This window comes from Podarcis erhardii (assembly GCF_964252035.2).
Source record: "Podarcis erhardii genome assembly, chromosome: 2".
Taxonomy (NCBI): Eukaryota; Metazoa; Chordata; class Lepidosauria; order Squamata; family Lacertidae; genus Podarcis; species Podarcis erhardii.
Genome location: NC_138498.1, coordinates 83,578,777 through 83,598,881, shown reverse-complemented (window position 1 = coordinate 83,598,881; position 20,105 = coordinate 83,578,777). Strand labels below are relative to the sequence as shown.

At 40.7% G+C, this 20,105-nt stretch overlaps 1 protein-coding gene across 13 annotated transcripts in view; it reads left to right on the top strand.

The window, feature by feature from the left end:
* Window positions 1–20,105, top strand: part of ERC2 (ELKS/RAB6-interacting/CAST family member 2) — a 539,768-nt gene that overhangs the window by 249,474 nt on the left and 270,189 nt on the right. For 4 of the 13 annotated variants that reach the window (XR_014153137.1, XM_081848847.1, XM_081848841.1 and 1 more), the window contains 3 exons: window positions 3,090–3,119; window positions 3,826–4,019; window positions 11,110–11,121. Coding sequence is in view for 11 of the 13 variants with exons in the window: in XM_081848847.1 (XP_081704973.1) it covers window positions 3,090–3,119; window positions 3,826–4,019; window positions 11,110–11,121 (236 nt within the window). In the remaining 2 variants the exon portion in view is untranslated. The remainder of the gene's footprint in view (window positions 1–3,089; window positions 3,120–3,825; window positions 4,020–11,109; window positions 11,122–20,105) is intronic. The other 9 variants (XM_081848842.1, XM_081848849.1, XM_081848848.1 and 6 more) reach the window with 3 other exon arrangements.

The window sequence follows — 20,105 nt, the reverse complement described above, 5'->3', positions numbered from 1 at the left end:
TGATGGCCTCTCCCCATTCCAGAGTATTACGAAGGCCGCAGCAGTATTGCTAGCTCTCTCTGCTGGAAAATTCTTCAGAGCATTCAGGAATCTGCCGGGTTCCATAAGTCTCTGAGAACAGATTTCATTGGTTTCCCAATGCACAGTAATTGCCACAATAAATCCAAAATGCACCATGGTCCAAGCCATGACAACCAGGTAATTTTAAGTACACTGCCTACATGACCCTTGACTGATGTGATCATAAAAAGCAACAAGGAAAGTCTTGGTTTTTTTCAAACAATGGTTGTGAATTAGCTGTCAAAAGGAGAATGTGAACAAACCAGTGTAAGCTTTTTCTTGTATGTGTTTGTGCTTGCGATCTCCTGGAGATCATTTAGATCCATTTTGCCCTATTTACATCGCAGACTTCATTCAGTGTCACCCTACAACACTTGAGTTGACATAGTTGAAAATAATTGCTAATTCCTTTGGCAAGAGGAGTTGGCTATATCTTGGCTAAAAAATCAAAAAGCTGAATTTTATTCAGCTAAGTTACTTCAATTTACTTTCAATTTAACACTTACCATTTTAAATGCACCATATAGTACTTACTCTACTCTACATTTTCTGCTGAAAATGTATTCTTCCCAACAAATAGGATAATTATTTAGCCTTAATCCTCACAATCTCAGTTCCAAGTGTGCAATAAGAGTGCTTCAGCTTCCTGAAAACAGCTTTAGCCTGTTTACCAAATCAAAGTATCCAGGCTGTTTTAAGGAAAACCATGGTAGGTTAAGTATGTGACATGTTGCAGATTCTTTCCCTTAAGAACTGGCAGTGAATTACAGTGGCTTCAGTTCTTTCAGAGCCCAAATCTAACTCAATGAGTTTTAGAGGAAGACCCAGTGAGTCCTTTCACCCTTTCTTCAGGAATTCCTGGATTCTTCTCATCACCACCTTTCAAATTGTATGGTTTTGCCTTCCAGTATAATAATATCTTAAAAAATATTTCCTACTTTCTTCCTTTTCCTCAGAGCTGTGAAGTTGTATAACTCACAGTTTTCCAATTACTTCTCTCCCACCTTGCTGAGGCTTTCTCTGCTAGCTGTTTTGTTTTCATCCCACACTGTGGTAAAATCTCCCAACTGTGTACCTCAGTATGCTGGCCATAATAAGGCTGTTGCTGCTGTTCTTTGGCTGTTTATATACCAGCAAGGGTGGAGCTGGTGCTCCCATCACTCTCCTGTCTCCATGCCAGGCAATTTTCAGCCTTGCTGCATTTACATTCAGCTGGGATGGGGCCAGCGAGAATTGTAGATGCTGAGTCACCTTTCAACAGCCCCTGACATGGCCGTTTAAACTCAACTATAACATTGTGTGTGGATATGCCTTGAATGCCTCGAACTACCATGGAGCCTACCATGATCTGTTGTAGGGATAGATGGCAACTTTCAGATGTTGGATTACAATTCTCTTTGGCCCTGGCCTGCATGACCAATGGTCAAGGATGAAGAGAGTTGTAATTCAACAACACCTGGAGGGCACAACATTGGCCACCCTGAATCTATTGAGTAGACCTATGGAGGAGTCTCCCAATGATGGTTATATTATTATTATGTTGGTGCTTTAAGTTTGTGGTGTAGATATATTCTCTTTTGGTTGTGAACTGGCATAGCTGGTCTATTAATCTTCTGTTGTGAGACATTTCTCCTATTGGCTATGGGAAGGGTGGAAAGTCTCTTTTTATCTCATAACCAATAGCAAAAGCCTTCATGCATACACAAGACTCTGTACCAGATTCAATGGGGTGTGCACCATTGGGAGTTCCAAGACCCTTTTCACATCATTGTCTCCATGCCCCTTGAAGCCACATCTTAATGGTAGATTACTCTTTGGAGTGACAAATCAGGCAGACTGTGATGAACACTCAGAAGTGCTTGGAATTCCATATAGAGCCCAGCCTTGTAAAGATTAAGGGGTCAATTCACATACATTGCAAAGTACAACAGCTCCTGTTTATTTCAAAGGGAGCTGAATCGAACGTTATGGACATAATTCTCTAGGTACCAAATGGAACCTTGTTCAAGCTCCCACTGAAATGAGTGGAGGCTATGTGTAGACAGTACCCTTTGTGCATAATGTATGTATTACTTATGTAGAAAATGCTCCCCTCATATGTTTAAACCCAGGGCTGCTTCAAACATGGTGATTTTCCTACATTATTAACATTTCTGTGTAGAAAAGGCAGTCTGCAAACCACTTGCACATCATCAGACACGAGAAATCCCACACTAGTTTTCTTTTTCTTTTTCTCTTTTTGCTGTGGATAACTACAACACACGTAATTTGCATGCATTATGTCTATGTAGAAAATTCATCACATTTGAAGTGGCCTCAGACATCTCTTTGAGAATAAGAAATCCACTGAAACGAAACTATTTTCTTGATTATCCTCATGCTTAAATGATATGTTACATGCAGGGGAGTGGGGAACAGCCGTTAGTTCTTCAGTAGCCTATTTTCTTCAGAATAAAAATGTTTTACTTAAACGTGTTGAAAACCAAAGAGGATTAAATCATTGCAAAGAATGTCAAACTTTGAGGAGTTTATGTTAGTATTACCTTTTATCTAAACTTGCATGCTGCCTTTTAACCGACACTTGTTTCATTGCTTGCTTATCTATTCCCTGAAGTAAATATAAATATGGAAATTAAAATGAAGGCTTGGCTCCAGACTAACAGCACAATCCTGACCATGTCTATTTAGACGTGAGCTCTGTTGAATTCAATGGGGCTTACTCCCAGCCCCAGGTAAGTGGGATTAGGATTGCAGCCTTAGTCATGCTTAGAGGAGACCTACTGAAACCAACAGGATTTAAGTGCTAACTATTGATTTCATTGAGTCTACTTTAGATATGACTAAGTGTGGATTGAACCCAAACCCAGCATCTGTTATATATTGTTAGATAGCGGAAGGACATGCAGTTCTAAATGTCCTTAATCCTTTAAAATGTATGTGTGTGCATTTAAAAAGTGTTCTCTGAATTATGTGTGTTTAATGTGCACTGCGGTTAAACTACTTGTTTTCTCCCTGCCTGCTCTTTGAAGATGCCAATTAGGAATAATGGGAAACAAGGGGTAGGCTAAGCATTGCAGTGCATTCTTGTTTACATCTGTGTGTGATTATTTCAGTCTAATGTTTTAAACACTTTGGCCCATTCATGCTCTCACTGACGTTAATTGGGTTTTGCCATTAGCTTTAATGGGAGCAGGAGTGGGCTTTGCACTCTTGTTTTCTGTTGTGTTCATTGCATTCCTTCTTGTTTGTGAACTGACCACCCACCCATGCATGTGTTTGCCAGGTATATTTATTTGTGCTGTTCCACCAAGGGGCTTGTTTCTTCTTATGTTTCAGGTTAAATATTGGCAGTATGAAATAAAAAAAAGAGGGGAAAGGATTTTGGGTAAGACTGTCTGTTAAATGCATTCTCATCTTACCTAAAACAGTATGCATTAAATCGTTCATAAACTGTTTAATGCAGTTATTAAATTAAACCATATTATATGTTAGTTTATATTAAGTTGTTCAGGACAGTTTTTCTAAACAAGAGTCAGAACCTAGCAGTGTTTTTCTCTCTCTTAAGTTAGCATTTTATTTCCTAAGCCAGGGTGCTATGGATTCCCTCCAAAAACATGTCCTTGTTATGGGAATCATTGAGAAAACATTGCCAACTAACAGGATACCCATAAATCCTTTCGTCGTATGAAGTCTGGGACTCCAGAATCAAGTGAAGCTACCTGAAATGGTAGTGATTTCTTTCTGTTTTCTTGGTAAATTTAACAGGCTCACGAAGCAGAGGAGGAGGCACGAATGAACCCTGAATTTGCTGACAGGATGAAACAGCTTGACAAAGAGGCAGCCTACTATAGAGACGAATGTGGCAAAGCTCAAGCTGAGGTTGACAGACTTCTAGAAATCCTCAAGGAAGTAGAGAATGAAAAAAATGACAAAGATAAGAAAATTGCTGAATTAGAAAGGTAAATTCCTCATCATTTGTGTTTTCTCAGCAAATGCCTTTTACATTCACCTTTGATGAGAAACAATGGCAACATTTTTCTAACAGAAGAATAACAAAAAAGCAACCAAACAGTGAATGGATTCTTTGTATATCTGTTCTGATATTTTTCAAGGCCAGGAGCAGCCCTTGGTGTCTTCTGGAAAGACAATATTTCTTTAAAAGAAAGCAGGCAAGGGACTCCTATTCCTTATGTTGTGGAGGAAGGGAAAGGAAGAATGTTGCACAATACATAGTATGAAGTACACTGCACACACAAAAATACACTGGGTGAAGTGGAAATTGGTACTTAGGTGATAGAATATTGGAAGTAAAATAGAAACTGATCCTTAATACATTTACACTGTGGTTTTTCTGGGGGTATGCAGGGGTATGCATACCCCTAAACATTTTGTGAATCTAAGTTTCGCCTCATTGAGGGGCAGTATTTCAATGAGTAGGAAAATGAGAGTACCCCTAAACATTTTTTAAATAAAAAAAGCACTGCATTTTTAGGAATATTTTTAACAACAAAAATGTAAAGTTTTGCACAGAGAACAAAATGAGCAAGTAACAAACTGGCTAATTGAATAATTTGTGCTTTGCTGAAGAGAGTTAGATACAAATGAGGCGCCAATATGATGCTTCGTTGAAAGAGATTTAGTTACAAGTGAGACAACAATATGATGCTATCTGTAATCTATGCTATTTCTGGATTATTTTTTGTTTGTTTTTTAAGCTTGCGTTCAAGTCTTGACAAAACAAGACAAAATCAACATGTCTACTTTGGGTATGAGACTCTACAAATGAAGACTGATTTGGAAAAACTGGAAAAGATTCAGTCATGTATGATGATGAAGGCAACTCTGCATTATTGATTATTTAGATGTTATAGACCACGCTCTTCTGAATCTCTGAGTTGGCCAGTGGAGCAGTCAAGCCTGCTGCCTTGCCTCCGTTATTGAGGGCTCCAGGGCCATGCGACATCACACCCTGTGGCGTTCTCACACTGTACATGCACACCACAGGGCGTGCTGACATGTCACGCTCACACTCTGTGCACATGACACAAACATGCCCCACAGCATGTGTGCACAGACACTGGGGGATTTTGAGGGGGCCCAATCCCTCCAAATGACATGCCCGGTAGCAGTACTACAAAGAAACAAACAAAATTCTTCAAATTGTCTAAATAGTGTACATAATTAATAGTCCTGGGGTTGTATCCAGCCAAGTTGTCCCATTAATGCAAGGACTTCCACTTGAGCAACAGAACGTCCCCTCCCTTTACTCCTAAATGCATCCCCCCAAAAATCTGTACTGGGTTTCCCTCCAGCCCTCTGGAGTAGATTTGGGGTGAGCGCACAAACAAAGGAAGTCAGTGGCAATAAGCACACTTGTGGGTGAAGATTTCAAGTTTTATTAGTTGTACAGTGGTACCTCAGGTTAAGTACTTAATTCGTTCCGGAGGTCCGTTCTTAACCTGAAACTGTTCTTAACCTGAAGCACCACTTTAGCTAATGGGGCCTCCTGCTGCTGCCGTGCTGCCGGAGCATATTTCTGTTCTCATCCTGAAGCAAGTTCTTAACCTGAAGCACTATTTCTGGGTTAGTGGAGGCTGTAACCTGAAGCTTATGTAACCTGAAGCGTATGTAACCCGAGGTACCACTGTACAGCAAATATTAGACATAAAATGCAGCAACAAATGTACACAGAGCCTACTTGAACTAGCGGTTCCTGGTCTCTTTTGGGCCACTGCCTCCTTGGTTCTATAAATTCACCCCCATGCCTGAATAGTGGTTTGCACAATCCACTAAATAAGAAGATAACACAATAAACGTCAAAACAGTAACAATTAATTGCGCATTTATTCAAAATCCAGTTAAAATTGTTTAGTTTAATTAATTCAACAAAACTGATGATCCATTGATACCAGCTTTTCAAAATCTGACAATCATTTACACCTTCAGTGCCCCCCTGCCACTTACTTGCTTCTCAGTGCCCCCCTGGGTAATCCCTCTGCCCCCAGAAGGCGGAACCACTGACTTAGACTAAACAAGGCACTTAAACTGAGCACTTAAGCACAACTAGAATAAAACCCTTCATAGTCTGCTTCATTCTTCTATTCCATCTGCTGTCTGCCTACATGAGTCACATGCCCAAGGTCCTAAAGACCCTCCCATAAGGGTCAGAGGGATGAGTTATGAGACTGCAGGTGCACCTATAGTCTTATGACCCTGATTCTCTAGGTTACAATATGTGACTTCACCTAGCTGGTGTGTAGAGATAACCACCTGTCAATCATAGGTTATGAACTTCCTGTTTTGCATTCCTTCAGCAGTGTTGACTAGTAGAATACGTTCCACGGTTTTTAGGACTCCAGCCTACAACTTTATAATATCATACCTGCAAAGCAAATGGTTAATCCTGTGCCTGGGCACCTTTGAAGACTTCTAGCTCCTCGTGAACACAAAGTTATGTCCCATAGCAGGATTTTTTAAAATAACAAGTATTTGCAAATCACATCCTTCTACTGTGTGACTCCTGCTAGAAATATCTGGAAAATTGTTGCTAAAAAGTGGAAATGCTGCTAATAGGATAAAGGAGCCATAGCATGACTCCCCTCTCTCCCCAATACACAAGGTGACTTTTCCTGCCTTCTATTTTGTGTAGCTGAAATGCTATTTTGTAACTCGCTTGTAGCCTAGAAGTGCGGAATAGCTCTTAATTAAATCAGTGCGTGTGGCAAGTACTCAACACTCTGTCGAAGAGGGCACTGGTTTTTCTTTTTGTATCGTCTGGCCTGGGAGAATTTTTAGCAAAATAGAGCATCTAGCTTTTAAAGCAATTCACTTGCAAAATATAATCAATTGCAGACAGACACAATATATGAAAAGACCTTATGCTTTTCTTCATGCATATGAATGTGATTTCCTGAACAAAGAGTGTGTATGTGTGTGTGTGTGTGTGTGTGTGTGTGTGTGTGAGAGAGAGAGAGAGAGAGATTTATGTGAACTTTTTGAACCATTTAGTATACAGAGCCATTTTAAAATTACTGTCACAGACTGGAGAGCAGAGGCAGGAATTCTAATGGGTGGATATTTTACATGCTTGTGCTTCAGTTTCATTCAGAGGAATGAGTCTCAGATGTATGCAGAGCAGGATAAAAATGGGTGGCATATTTCCAGTATGAGGTGGTGAGGTGTATCTCTGAGTGACTTTATATGTCTGGTCAATGACAGTAAATGGTTACGATGCTCAGTCCAGACTCTGCACTGATATCTGGCTACGCAGTTCCCTGTACTGTGGAGGATATGTATTAACTTCAATTTCTCAAACAATTCAACAGGACTACATTCCTTCAGCCTGCTTTTACTGTCACCCAGGAACTGGGAGCCTTGCATGCTGAATGATGTGAAAATATTTCCAGCGGAGTAGATAGAGACTCAATACAAGCTCTTTCCCCATTTGTAGCAAATTATGTGATGAGGCAACTTGGCTTATTTGGCATAGTTGCCTGGATACTGGCTTTTGTACCAATTAGTGGATAGCCAAAATGCAAACGTCCTCAGCTGAGGCACCCCAACCTTTGCCAGGTTGAATTTGCTCCCCGCCCATCCAATCTGCCTTTAGACCAGGCAATGTACAAGAGATGGTTCTTCCCCACTCCTCTAGCCACCCATTTCAGTGTTTTCTTCAGTTATTTTAATCTCTGGGCTCCTGGCAACCGAACATTGAACATTGCTTTAGACTCTTTCTAAAGCTGCTTCTTCATGAATTCTTTTGAGCAAGATGAGAGAGCTGTCCTTGGTCAATTCAGTTCAAGGCGTGTGGGTCTCTATTGGCCCATGTGATTCTCTTCACACATACATGAATGTGTTTTGTTTTAAAATGGTGGCATGCTTAATAGTTTTTAACTTTAAATCCGGGATGCATGGAAGTCTTCGAAAACCAACCTGAAGTACTCCACAACAATCATATAGACTTAAAACAGCTAAGAGGTTTGAGTTTTTGAGTTACTGATGGAGGGAATTACTATTGGCCTTAAAATGTAATGAAGATAGAAAGCCTACATGCATGAGTTTGGAGATGAATAGCATATTGGTTCTGCCTTAACATGAAAAAGGTGAAAAAAAACACCATGAGTGGACCAGGGGTTTTGTTTTGTTTTGTTTTTTGAAAACATCAGTTTCTCTTTAATGCCCCAACTAGAGCATTTGAAATAAGGGCACAATTGCTAATCACTGTGAATGACCTCTGTTCTTTTACGTACAGCTGCAAATCCTTGTAAGATCTATGACTGAATTTCCCTTTAGTTGTAGAAGGAAGGTGCAGCTTATTACTGACCCCAGTAAAGGTTGGTGCCAAAGTTGAACTGCAGCTTGTAGATGCAATTAGCTGTACCTCATTTGCTAATGGTGGGAAGACAGGGCAGGGGCAAACTTTGAGTATATGCTGTCCTGTGGGAGGCTAACATTTGACACCTTCCAGGGCAGGCTTAGGGTAAACAAAGCGCTGGGCTTTGGGAAGGAGCCACAGGGCTCTGTTGGGGTCCTAGAGCCCTCCCTTCTCCTTCCCAAAACCTGGTAAGCACTTGCCCTGCTTGGGGAAGGAGGCAATAGGACTCTAGGACCCTGTCAGAGTCCTCATGCCTCCTTCCTGAAGCTGGGCAGGTGCTTACCGGGCTTTGAGAAGGTGCCTGCCTCAGCTGTGTGCCCAGTGTCCCCACATCTCTCTCACTGCCCTAAATACACCTCAGAACAGGGGCCCTGTGAAACTTAGTTCACCACCTTCCTCATCTTGTGACCTTCCTCATCTTGTGGAACTATTCTGAAAGGGTGTGGGGCCCATGAAAGCTACTTGATTAAAGAATGGAATCAAGCCTCTCTCTGCCTCTGTGTGTACCCTATGTTTGGTTCCTGCCATTATCTTTCAGCAAAATTTACTGTAGCCCAGCATTAGGAGGCTTAGCAGCAGCAGGAAAGGAAGGCAGCAGTAATGCTGTGATATGCAACAGGCTGCTGTGAACTGTCCTTCATTTCAAATTTCCCACAATGCCCCAGAAAAACCCTTGAAGTCACAGTACATTATGACATGCTGCCTCTTCCTGGATAGCTATATCAAGAACAAGATGGCTGCTCCAATTAATCTTTTTTTAGGGGAGCCATATTTCCCCCCATACAATGTCCTTGCTAAATGGGTTGTTGGGGATGGGGGGAAGAACCACTTTTCTATTACAGATAGGTAGCCGTGTTGGTCTGCCATAGTCAAAACAAAATAAAAAAATTCCTTCCAGTAGCACCTTAAAGACCAACTAAGTTAGTTCTTGGTATGAGCTTTCGTGTGCATGCACACTTCTTCAGATACAGTGTATCTGAAGAAGTGTGCATGCACACGAAAGCTCATACCAAGAACTAACTTAGTTGGTCTTTAAGGTGCTACTGGAAGGAATTTTTTTATTTTGTTTTCACTTTTCTATTTGTAGAGTTACCTATGAAGATCTCAGTATACTGCTGCTTCCAGTAGGTTTTTGGTCACAATGTCCAGTGAGCACAACAAGTGCTGCATATTTCAACTGCTTGGGGAAGCTAGAAATGGGAGTTGTTTTTTTTAAGGAAGAATGATGATTTCTTAAGTTCTCTTAAATACCGGTAGATTATTCTCTCTCTCTCTCTCTCTCTCTCTCTCTCTCTCTCTCTCTCTCTCTCTTTTTTGCGAAAAGCAAGCAGGTTTTAAAATATTTTTTCTTTTAAAAATCTGGATGGGCAGTTGATGGAATAGACTTTACAGTCTACTTTTGTAGACATGTACTGAACACAGACACGAATCCGTTCAACCTTAGTCTCTGCATATGATACTGCCATCTTTTACTGCTTTTTAGTTAATTTCTTCTCTTAAAGTATACAAAGGCAGGGAAATTCCACAGTAAACCTTCGCTTGGACATGTGCTCAATAACATCAAACTGAGAGCCCCAAATAAATAATCAACCAACAGGAAATGAAAAACAAGTGCTGTAGTTCATGTTTCACAAGTTGCCTTGAGTAAGGCTGTTCCAACTTAAGAGAGGCTTGTGCCTCTGTGAAGGCGAATGCCTGATGAATGTTCTGTCATATTTTGACAAAATACTTAAGCTTATACTTCCTTTATATCACCATACTGAAACAACAATGCAATAGTATGGTAGTGGGAGGGACGTCAACTGAAATGTCAGCAGAAAATTCAAGAGAAAAAAACCCGCTGAAATAAAAAAAAACCAGCATACCAAATCACTATGCAGCTATTTCTGATGTTTAAAAAATAAATAAATCACCTTTTGCAAAATGATGCAGGAATGTGCACCTGTGATGGCTCTGGGGGACTCTTTGGTTTGGCATTAGATAAGGGTTTGTATGTGTGTTTTGGCTAATTGAAAGGACATGTTAAATATTTTTGTAAAAAAATATTTATCATGCATCTGGTTATTCTCAGTGATGAAGTATTGGTCTTATTCTTGGGACTGAAAAAGATAGCTCTCAGCTTTAGAAAGGTCTATGTTTCCATGGGAAAAAGTGGTGTCTTTGATCAGTGTAAGTGATCAGTACTTGAGAATCTCTGACAAAATTCTTTGAACATCTAGCCAAGCCATTGAGCTTCCTTTATTTTTCATGGGTGAAGATGACTTGCTGTATATGAGTCATCCTCAGATCCTTGTTGGTCCAAGCAACATTATTTTCCCCAAGCATGAATGCCTCCTGTCAAACATATGCCTTAGCAACTGCCATCAGCTTCATAGTGTTTCACTTGTATGTGTATACACGTGAGAATGTATACATATTCTAAGGTAGCTTTTCCATCATACATAAGCAACATGTTTACTTCCTCCTAAGCTGTTGCTTTGGTCATCACCCATCTTAGAAACACTGTACACTAACGTTTATTTGTTGATTTCTGTTTTTGACAAGAGATTGCTGATATAACATCTGCTCACTTTTATGTTGAAAAACTAATGTTTTTCCTTCGTTTATTCTCTTGCTATTTCCTTCCTTTTTGTGTTTACTCTCCAAACTGCTGCTTTCACCCCTGCTTCAACCAGCTTGACTTCCAGGTCAGTACCTTTGGTATATTATTGTCTCACATCACTCACTTATCAGATCCACTTCATGTTTAAATTGATAGACACAGTATCCTCTGGCTACTTGCGTTTAAGTATGTGCATCCTTGCATCCCCAAGTTGTTGTTGATTCTTTTGATGGCAGACATTTTCTAAAAACTCCCCATTCACTCTGTTTCCAGATGAGGGAATAGTTTTTCTGAAGGATTTTGTGTTAAAATGGAAAGACTCATAAACTGGTAACAGTAAATTGCCAACGCAACTAAAGGTACAACAGCAGTTCCTTGGGTAATGTTTCAGTAAATCTCAGTGTTTTGAAATACTTAATCATTAGTGACAACCCAAATGTAACTAACTTTTGCCTTTTTTCCTGTAAGCAATTTTTTAACAATATGTTTACCCACACATATTATAATTTATGGGTTGTAATAGTAGGATTTGGAACCATAATGACATCATTCTGGGATTTTTGTTAATACATACTAAAAAGTGAGAACGTTTTGCAGAATGGACTGGATATCCCAATGATTAGCATAACAAAAGTAGAATTGAATTAAAAAATGAATCAAGCATTATAAGAATAAATACTGTTTGCTAAGGACCCATTAGCTGCAAATAAGAGATGAGAATGTATTGGATTTTTTGTTGATCGTAAGATGGCAATCAGCCATTCGTTTGATTCATCTGCAAAAAAATGGAAAGGTATTTCTAACAGGGGTATGTAAACATTGATTGGTTAAGTAGCTGTAATGATTGTGTGAATGAACGATTTAAGTAGATTCCAAAAGATACTGGAGAAGGAAATATGACTATACTTCGTTAATATATCAGAAAACTGAAGAGGTTAAAGTACTTTGAGTTTTAGTCACTGCCAACTGTGAATATTAATTTGCAATGGAGAACATAAAATTTATAAGTGCTAGAAGTCTAGTTCTGGAGTAGCCTCTTTAGAACACTTACTGTAGTAAACAACCTTACTGGCCAACTTAATGGTGGTTCTTCTTTCTGCCTAGACTATATAGTGAATCCCTAGACTAGAATAACATTGCAAGGCAAGCTGTGGATTGATATGGTTTATATATGTAGATACTGCTTAATTTCATGTTTCTCTGATGAATAAGGATGAGAACACAGCTTATCTTTATGAATGTTTCATGGGGGGAAATGAGCAGTTTGCTTCACCATCCTACTAGATAGAGCAAGCTAATGAATAAAAATATATGAAGAAGTGTGCATGCATACGGAAGCTTATACCAGAATAAACTTAGTTGGTCTATAAGGTGCTACTGGACAAATGAAAAAAGTGTGTGAACAATGTCACAAAAGATTGTAGTGTCTCCTTTTGTGAAAAGAGGTTTTTGGTTGCCTGCCTGTCTTGCTCATATAAGAAGGGGCTGCAACTCTCTCTGATTGCATTTCACATTACCCACATTAGTTGGTCCGAAGAACCAATAACTTCTGAATTCATTCTTAACCTTTCCTGCCAGTGTGGCATGACCATGCATGGCCCCCCAAATGCTTTCTTCCAATTCTGTACCAAAACCTCATGGCATCAAAAGACTTTGAAAGAGATAACAGCATTAATAAGATGTGCGCATAAACTTCATTATGTGAGTTAATCTGTAGTTTGGAAATTAATGGTGTGGGCTAATTTAATCCTTCTGTGGAGCAGGGCAGCTTTGTGAACCTTTCTAAGCTAGTGACTTTTGTACCTCAGACTGCTGGTTTTTACCTGGAGCAGCTGTCTTCCATTGACAGAAAAACCTAGACAAAAGCATGCCTTTTCACAAATCATCCAGAGTTTTGTAATCTTTGGAGTGAAATAAAAGAAGGAGTCTATCTTTTTGCATATGCTTCCCAGGTGGATAATTTTGGTTATCTAATGTTTTTATTTGCTGGCAGAATTCCAAGTATCAGACAGGCCTAGGGGCACATTTATTTGACTTACAGCTGTAGCAGAATTTCTAGTCTGCATCTCTCTGATTATAAAAACCTGAAGTCTTTGACTGTAACTCAAAAGAAAACTAAGTTATATATTTATGTGGTAGTATTCTTTAGACTGAAGTTGCTTCAGATGATCATCTGGAAAGACCTTGTGTGTCTATTAGGTGAAAGGAAATTGTTTTGCCTGTGATTCAGAGGGGGGAACTGCACATCCACTGCCACACCTGCAGATGTCAAGGAGAAGCAAAGCTGTGTGTCATCAGCATATTGCTGACAATGTTCTCCAAACCTCTGGATGACCCCACTCATCGGTTTCATGTAAATGTGAAACAGCATAGGGGATAAATTTGAATTCTGATTAGCACCACATTGGAGGCTCCACGGGGCCAAAGTGCACTCCCCAAATATCAGCCTTTGGAAATGACTATCCAGGTAGGACCAGAACCACTATAAAGTGGTGCCACCCACCCTTAACTTGGATAGACATTCTAGAAGAATACCATGGTCAGTGGTATCAAAAGCCACTGAGAGGTTGAAGAGAATTAACAGGGACACACTTCCCCGACAGAGGTCATGCCAAAGCCATTTCTGTGCCAAAACTGGGCTTAAACCCTGATTGAAATGGATCTAGAGTGCCTAGATCTAGTCCATGACCACCTGCTCAAGAACCAATGGCCAAGAAAGGAAGACTGGCAACTGGCCAATACTTAAAGTTTCTGAATCCAAGGAGGGTTTCTCGAAGCATGGTTTTACTGCTGCCTCCTTCAAGGAAGCAGGGACCACTCCCTCTCACAAGGAGGCATTAATCACCTTCCTGGCTCAACCAGCTGTGCCCTCCCTGCTAGTTTTTATCAGTCAAGAGGGGCAAGGGTTGAGAGTACAAGTGGTCAAAGGGACTCTGTGTGAGACTGCCAGTGGCTGAGACCCCTCTCCTTCAAGAGATAAAGCCAAGATCTCAGGTTAGAAGCTTAGAGCTGAGAGACTATAGTGAAAGGTAAAACTAGTAGTTATGTATGATGCAGCAGTACAATACTCTCTTAGGACAGTGTAGGAGCCTGTTCCATCAGAATAGTAAATACCAGCAGAGTAGTTGGTACCAGCTGTTTCATGGTGAGCCTGTGCTGCTGGTCTGCCTAATCATTTCTGTGGGGAAGTAAAACTCAATGAGATGTGCAAGCCAAGGTCTAAAAGAGTTTTAAATGTCACATTGGACATTTCCCCCCATTTTTTCTAATAGTTTGATGGTTCCAGAAGCAGCTGGAAGCACCATTCAAAAAGTTTCCATGTACAAAATGAAACATTCGCAGTAACTGTCACTCAGAGAATATCAATGCTATAGCCATCACAGAGATAACATGCACACATGTTTCTTACTCAGATTAAGCTATTTGTGACCATCATCCTTTGCCATACTGAACTTAGGGCTGCCAAACATCCAGAATTCCTTGGACATAACTGGGATTCGGCCCTTGTAAACAACATTTGGGAGGAAATAGCTGAAATGTCCGGGAAAATCTGGATGTCTGGCAAGTCATGTTGGAAGTATAGCTTCTGGTGAATTTCCTTTAAAATAGTTCAAAATTTCATTTTGCAAAAAAGAAAGCTCAAGAACTTTTGTGCCCGGATTTTTACTTTTTGAAATATGGCAACCCTAACCGAACTACATGTAATATTATAACAACAACAACAACAACAACAACAATTTATTATTTATACCCCGCCCATCTGGCTGAGTTTCCCCAGCCACTCTGGGCGGCTCCCAATCAAGTGTTAAAAACAATACAGCATTAAATATTAAAAACTTCCCTAAACAGGGCTTCCTTCAAATGTCTTTTAAATATAGGATAGCTGCTTATTTCCTTCACATCTGAAGGGAGGGTGTTCCACAGGGTGGGCGCCACTGCTGAGAGGGCCCTCTGTCTGGTTCCCTGTAACCTCACTTCTCACAGTGAGGGAACCACCAAAAGGCTCTTGGAGCTGGACCTCGGTGTCCTGGCTGAACAATGGGGGTGGAGACGCTCCTTCAGGTATACAGGACCGAGGCTGTTTAGGGCTTTAAAGGTCAGCAGCAACACTTTGAATTGTGCTCGGAAATGTACTGGGAGCCAATGTAGGTCTCTCAGGACCGGTGTTATGTGGTCCCGGCGGCCACTCCCAGTCTAGCTGCCGCATTCTGGATTAATTGCAGTTTCCGGGTCACCTTCCAAGGTAGCCCCACGTAGAGCGCCTTGCACTAGTCCAAGTGGGAGATAACTACATGTTAAGAAGAGGTAAATAAACTTTGGTTTCAGGGTTTGGTACTCACCTCTTTTCTATAGGCAAAAGAAAAGGCTAACGACTGAAAACAATTGAGTGCATTTCAAAACATCAGAGTATATTTATAAGACAGCTCTGGGTTTAGAACAAATCTTGTAAATAAAGGGCCATAGCTCAGCAGCAGAGAACTTGCTTGCCGTACAAAAGGTCTCAGTTCCAAACTTGACAAAGGCTGTGAAAGATTCCCCACCCCCCCCGAAAGCTGCTGCCAGTCAGTGTAGAAAATACTGGGGTGTAAGGCAGCTTCCTGCATTCTTATTAGTAAAAATAGGCAGGACAAATACTTGATGTTGTGCTGTAATCCCTAGCTGGACTCCTCCTACATGTCTCCAAGTTACCATCCCACCCAAAACGATTCATAGTATGTGAACACATTTGGAATTGATTCCATAAATCCCTGAAGGTGCTGACAGTTCCATCTGTCTATAAGGTCCAGATTCTTAGTCCAGATTCTCAGTTTCAGACAGGACCAAGAATATTTAACAACAAAGAACCAGATGGACTATCAGGTGTAGAACCAGTGTCCTTTACTTTTCTCGATTCTGCATTCTCCGTTACCACCAGACTGGAAGCAACAGCAGCTTAGAAAATGAATTCTAAAGACAAATTATTGCATTCAACTAAATTTTACCCCCAGACCCTCCAAGTGTCCCTATTTTCCAGGGATGTCCCTGATTTAGAGAAGCCGTCCTGGTTTCTGTTTTGATTCTGGAATGTCTCATTTTTTCTTAGGACATTCCTATTTTCTTTTGAGAAATGTTGGAGGGTAGACATCACCTTGCCGAGAAAGGTCCATATAGTTAAAGCTATGGTTTTCCCAGTAGTGATGTATGGAAGTGAGAGCTGGACCATAAAGAAGGCTGATCGCCGAATAATTGATGCTTTTGCATTATGGTGCTGGAGGAGACTCTTGAGAGTCCCATGGACTGCAAGAAAATCAAACCTATCCATTCTTAAGGAAATCAGCCCTGAGTGCTCTCTGGAAGGACAGATCCTGAAGCTGAGGCTCCAATACTTTGGCTACCTCATGAGAAGAGAAGACTCCCTGGAAAAGACCCTGATGTTGGGAAAGATGGAGGGCACAAGGAGAAGGGGACGACAGAGGACAAGATGGTTGGACAGTGTTCTTGAGGCTACCAGCATGAGTTTGAGCAAACTGCGGGAGGCAGTGGAAGACAGGAGTGCCTGGCATGCTCTGGTCCATGGGGTCACAAAGAGTCGGACACGACTAAACAACTAAACAACAACAAATGGAGTTATCTGACCCCTGAGCCATCTGAAGGCAAACCTGTATAGGGAAGGGTCCCCCCCCCCGAATGTTTATTGTTTTATGTTTTTATATATGTTGGAAACTGCACAGAGTGACTGGGGCAACCCAGTAAGATGTGTGCGGTATAAATTGTAAAATTATCATTAAGGAATGGGATGTCCCTGTTTTCATCTGAGAAATGTTGGAGGGTATGTACCCCAGATTAGACTCATTATAAATAAGGGACCCAAGTCATTTTTGACCACTAATTTTAAAAGGTTACTTTTTGAGCAGAACTAAAATTGGGATATAATCCAAAATAGAAAAATTAAGAGAATGTAGATTTCAGCTTCTTTCTTCTGTACCTACTCAGATCAACAAGTATGATTTCTTAGAACTGATCTGTGGGGCACACAGGGAAAGAAGAGAGAGGGGAAGTTGCACAATCCCATTTCATCAATGGGATTACTTTGTTGGATATACCCCTATGATTTCTCCACAGTGACTTTAGGGATAAAGGAGATTTTCTACCCACTTGATTTATGTAATAGGAGTGGAAGCTAGCCAAATCAGAGGAGTGTTATTCCCATCACCTTGTATTATTATACCTTTTTATAAAAAGAAGAAATTGCAAAGACTCATTATCTTAATAGGGCAACAAAAAAGCTGTTGAAATATTGTTGCTTGCATTTTGAAATAAAACATGAAGTTAACCTAAAAGAATTGCATGTGCAAGTGTTGTTTCTGGTGGGTCCTTTTGAGTCACTTCCTCTTAAAAGCAGACAATCTTGAGGTTTTTTTGCATGTTTCAGGCTTAGACAAAATTTATAGTGCTATAAAATGGAATAAAGGACACGATGCAGATGGCTGATTACAGGTTTCAGTCTTGTTGCTCTATGAGTAACAAGCTTTTGCTGTCATATATTCCATAAAACCAGATCTGATAAGCAGATAAGAATTCTAAACTCAAAATTAAAAATAAAAGCTTTGTAAGAGGCAAGAATAAGCCTCTTAATTGTAGCTCTGGGCATCACAGGGCTCCTTTCTGCATGCTCTTTCAACAGTCAAGTAAATTTTTGCAGTGGCCAAGTAGGACAGTGACCTGGTCAGTTCAAACGCTGGTTGAACTTCCATATAAATTTCAGGCTTTTATAACATTTATCTCTTCTCCCAGAACTCATACCCAGACTACTTTATATTACAGTGGTACCTCGGGTTACAGATGCTTCAAGTTACAGATGCTTCAGGTTACAGACTCTGCTAACCCAGAAATAGTACCTTGGGTTAAGAACTTTGCTTCAGGATGAGAACAGAAATCGTGCTCCAGTTTCACGGCGGCAGCAGTGGGAGGCCCCATTAGGAAAAGTGGTGCTTCAGGTTAAGAACAGTTTCAGGTTAAGAACAGACCTCCAGAATGAATTAAGTTCTTAACCCGAGGTACCACTGTATAGCCATTCACTTAACATTCCAATTTTAAAATTGTTTCATTCATTCATTTACATCATTTGTGCCCTTCCAGAAAGACTCCCAGAGAGGCTTACATGAAATCAAAAGAATACACTCCCTAGCCGCAGGGTTACAATCTAAAACTCACACACAGCGCACAAGGAAAAAGGGACAAGGAGGGAAGAGGAAAATCAAAACTCAAGACACCAGTTTCTATGCAGTTGTTCCTAAATTGACCAGCTGGCACAGTTTAGAGGCAGGAGGTGTCTAATGGAGCTTGGCCTCCAGCAGAGCTGATGGAGTGAGCTCTATTTCTCTTTCTCCTGTTGAGGCAGTGCAGTCTGATAGAATGACTGGCCCCATGTAACATGACAGTTGAGAGGAGATCTAATGAAGTCATTTCTGTTGGCAGCCATTCCCCTGCCAACAATGTCCCAAAGTTGTGCCATCTTGCAGAGCATTCTTGAAAACAAAAATGGTGGCTGTCTGGGCTAGGTTGGACTTTGTTTATGGAGGGCCTAGGACAGTTACCTGTGGGTGACCCTGCTGGGGTGCTGTGATGTAAGCAACTTCTCAAAGGTGCTGCCTTCTGTTTCCAAGTCTGGCAGAGTGGGTGGAGTTATAGAAACATTTTCGTTTCATTATTAACCCCCATGGCAAGAGTCAAAGGGTTATTCAGCAGCAGCACTGTGTTTTTCGTTTTTCATAATATCTGCTTCCATCCTAATTTTCTAAGTATCTGAGTTCCAGTTCCAGAAAATTCCTCTCCTGTGTAGCCTGGCAAGTGTTGATATGTTGCCAGTCTGCAGTTGTTGTGAATGATAAACATTTGGCCAAAATTCAATGGGAACTTTAGTGTAGGACTGGACCTGGGATAGCCAGACATCAGATGCCATTTTGTTGTTCAGCTGGGCAGTTCAGTTATCGGAAGCCCCAGGGATCAATAACAGAGTGACTCTGGCTGGCCACAGCATCGTTTTGGTCAGGGTGTACACTGAAGCTCCCATTGATTTCAAAAAAGAGAGAGAAAGATGGTGTTAACATGAGGCTGATAGAGTGACATGGTTGTTGGACAAGATGAACCATTGGCCTGAACCAGTAAGCTCTCCTCTTACATTCTTAATTTTTCATCTCTGAATGTCCAGTGCATTTTCCTGTGGGTTAGCAATTTCCCTTTTTGTAACATGTTTAAAGAATTTTGTTTCAGCGATGTGCTCCTCTAATTCTTTTTTACATCCTTTCTAGACTACTGACATTAACACATATCTTGCACCAGGTCTTGGGCACCATTTAAGATTAAGTCATGTGTCCCTTTCCCTTTGGTTGGTTCCAGGGCATTGAGGGTATCTAGAATTTTTACATCTTAGTTGTAACTAGATCATGCACTTACCCCATCTGAGGGTAATTAAAGTCCCCCATTAGTGCAACAGCATCTCCATTGGATGCCTCCTGGTACACCCATGCAGTTGCTCATACCTTACATTCCTAATCTGGCACTGTATGCTTTCACACAACCATGATCAGCTTTTCAGAGATGAGAGTTGCCGATGGTAATTGCATCAGTGCTGACTGTAGTTTTCTTTTTCGCTCTGTTCCATATCAGATTCGGATATCATTAAGAATATTAGCAAGGAGAAGTAGCTAATTGAATTCTTCAATCCTTCTGTATGATATTATATGAAATGTATGTTGTGAGTGAAAACCTGCAGTTTCAGATAGGTAGCCGTGTTGGTCTGCCATAGTCGAAACAAAACAAATTCCTTCCAGTAGCACCTTAAAGACCAACTAAGTCAGTTCTTGGTATGAGCTTACGTGTGCATGCACACTTCTTCAGATACACAGATACACTGTGTATCTGAAGAAGTGTGCATGCACACGAAAGCTCATACCAAGAACTGACTTAGTTGGTCTTTAAGGTGCTACTGGAAGGAATTTGTTTTGTTTTAACCTGCAGTTTTGTTACTGTAGGGTGTTATGGATTTGTCTGTGGACTACAAGGAAGACCTGAAGTTCTCATAGTAAA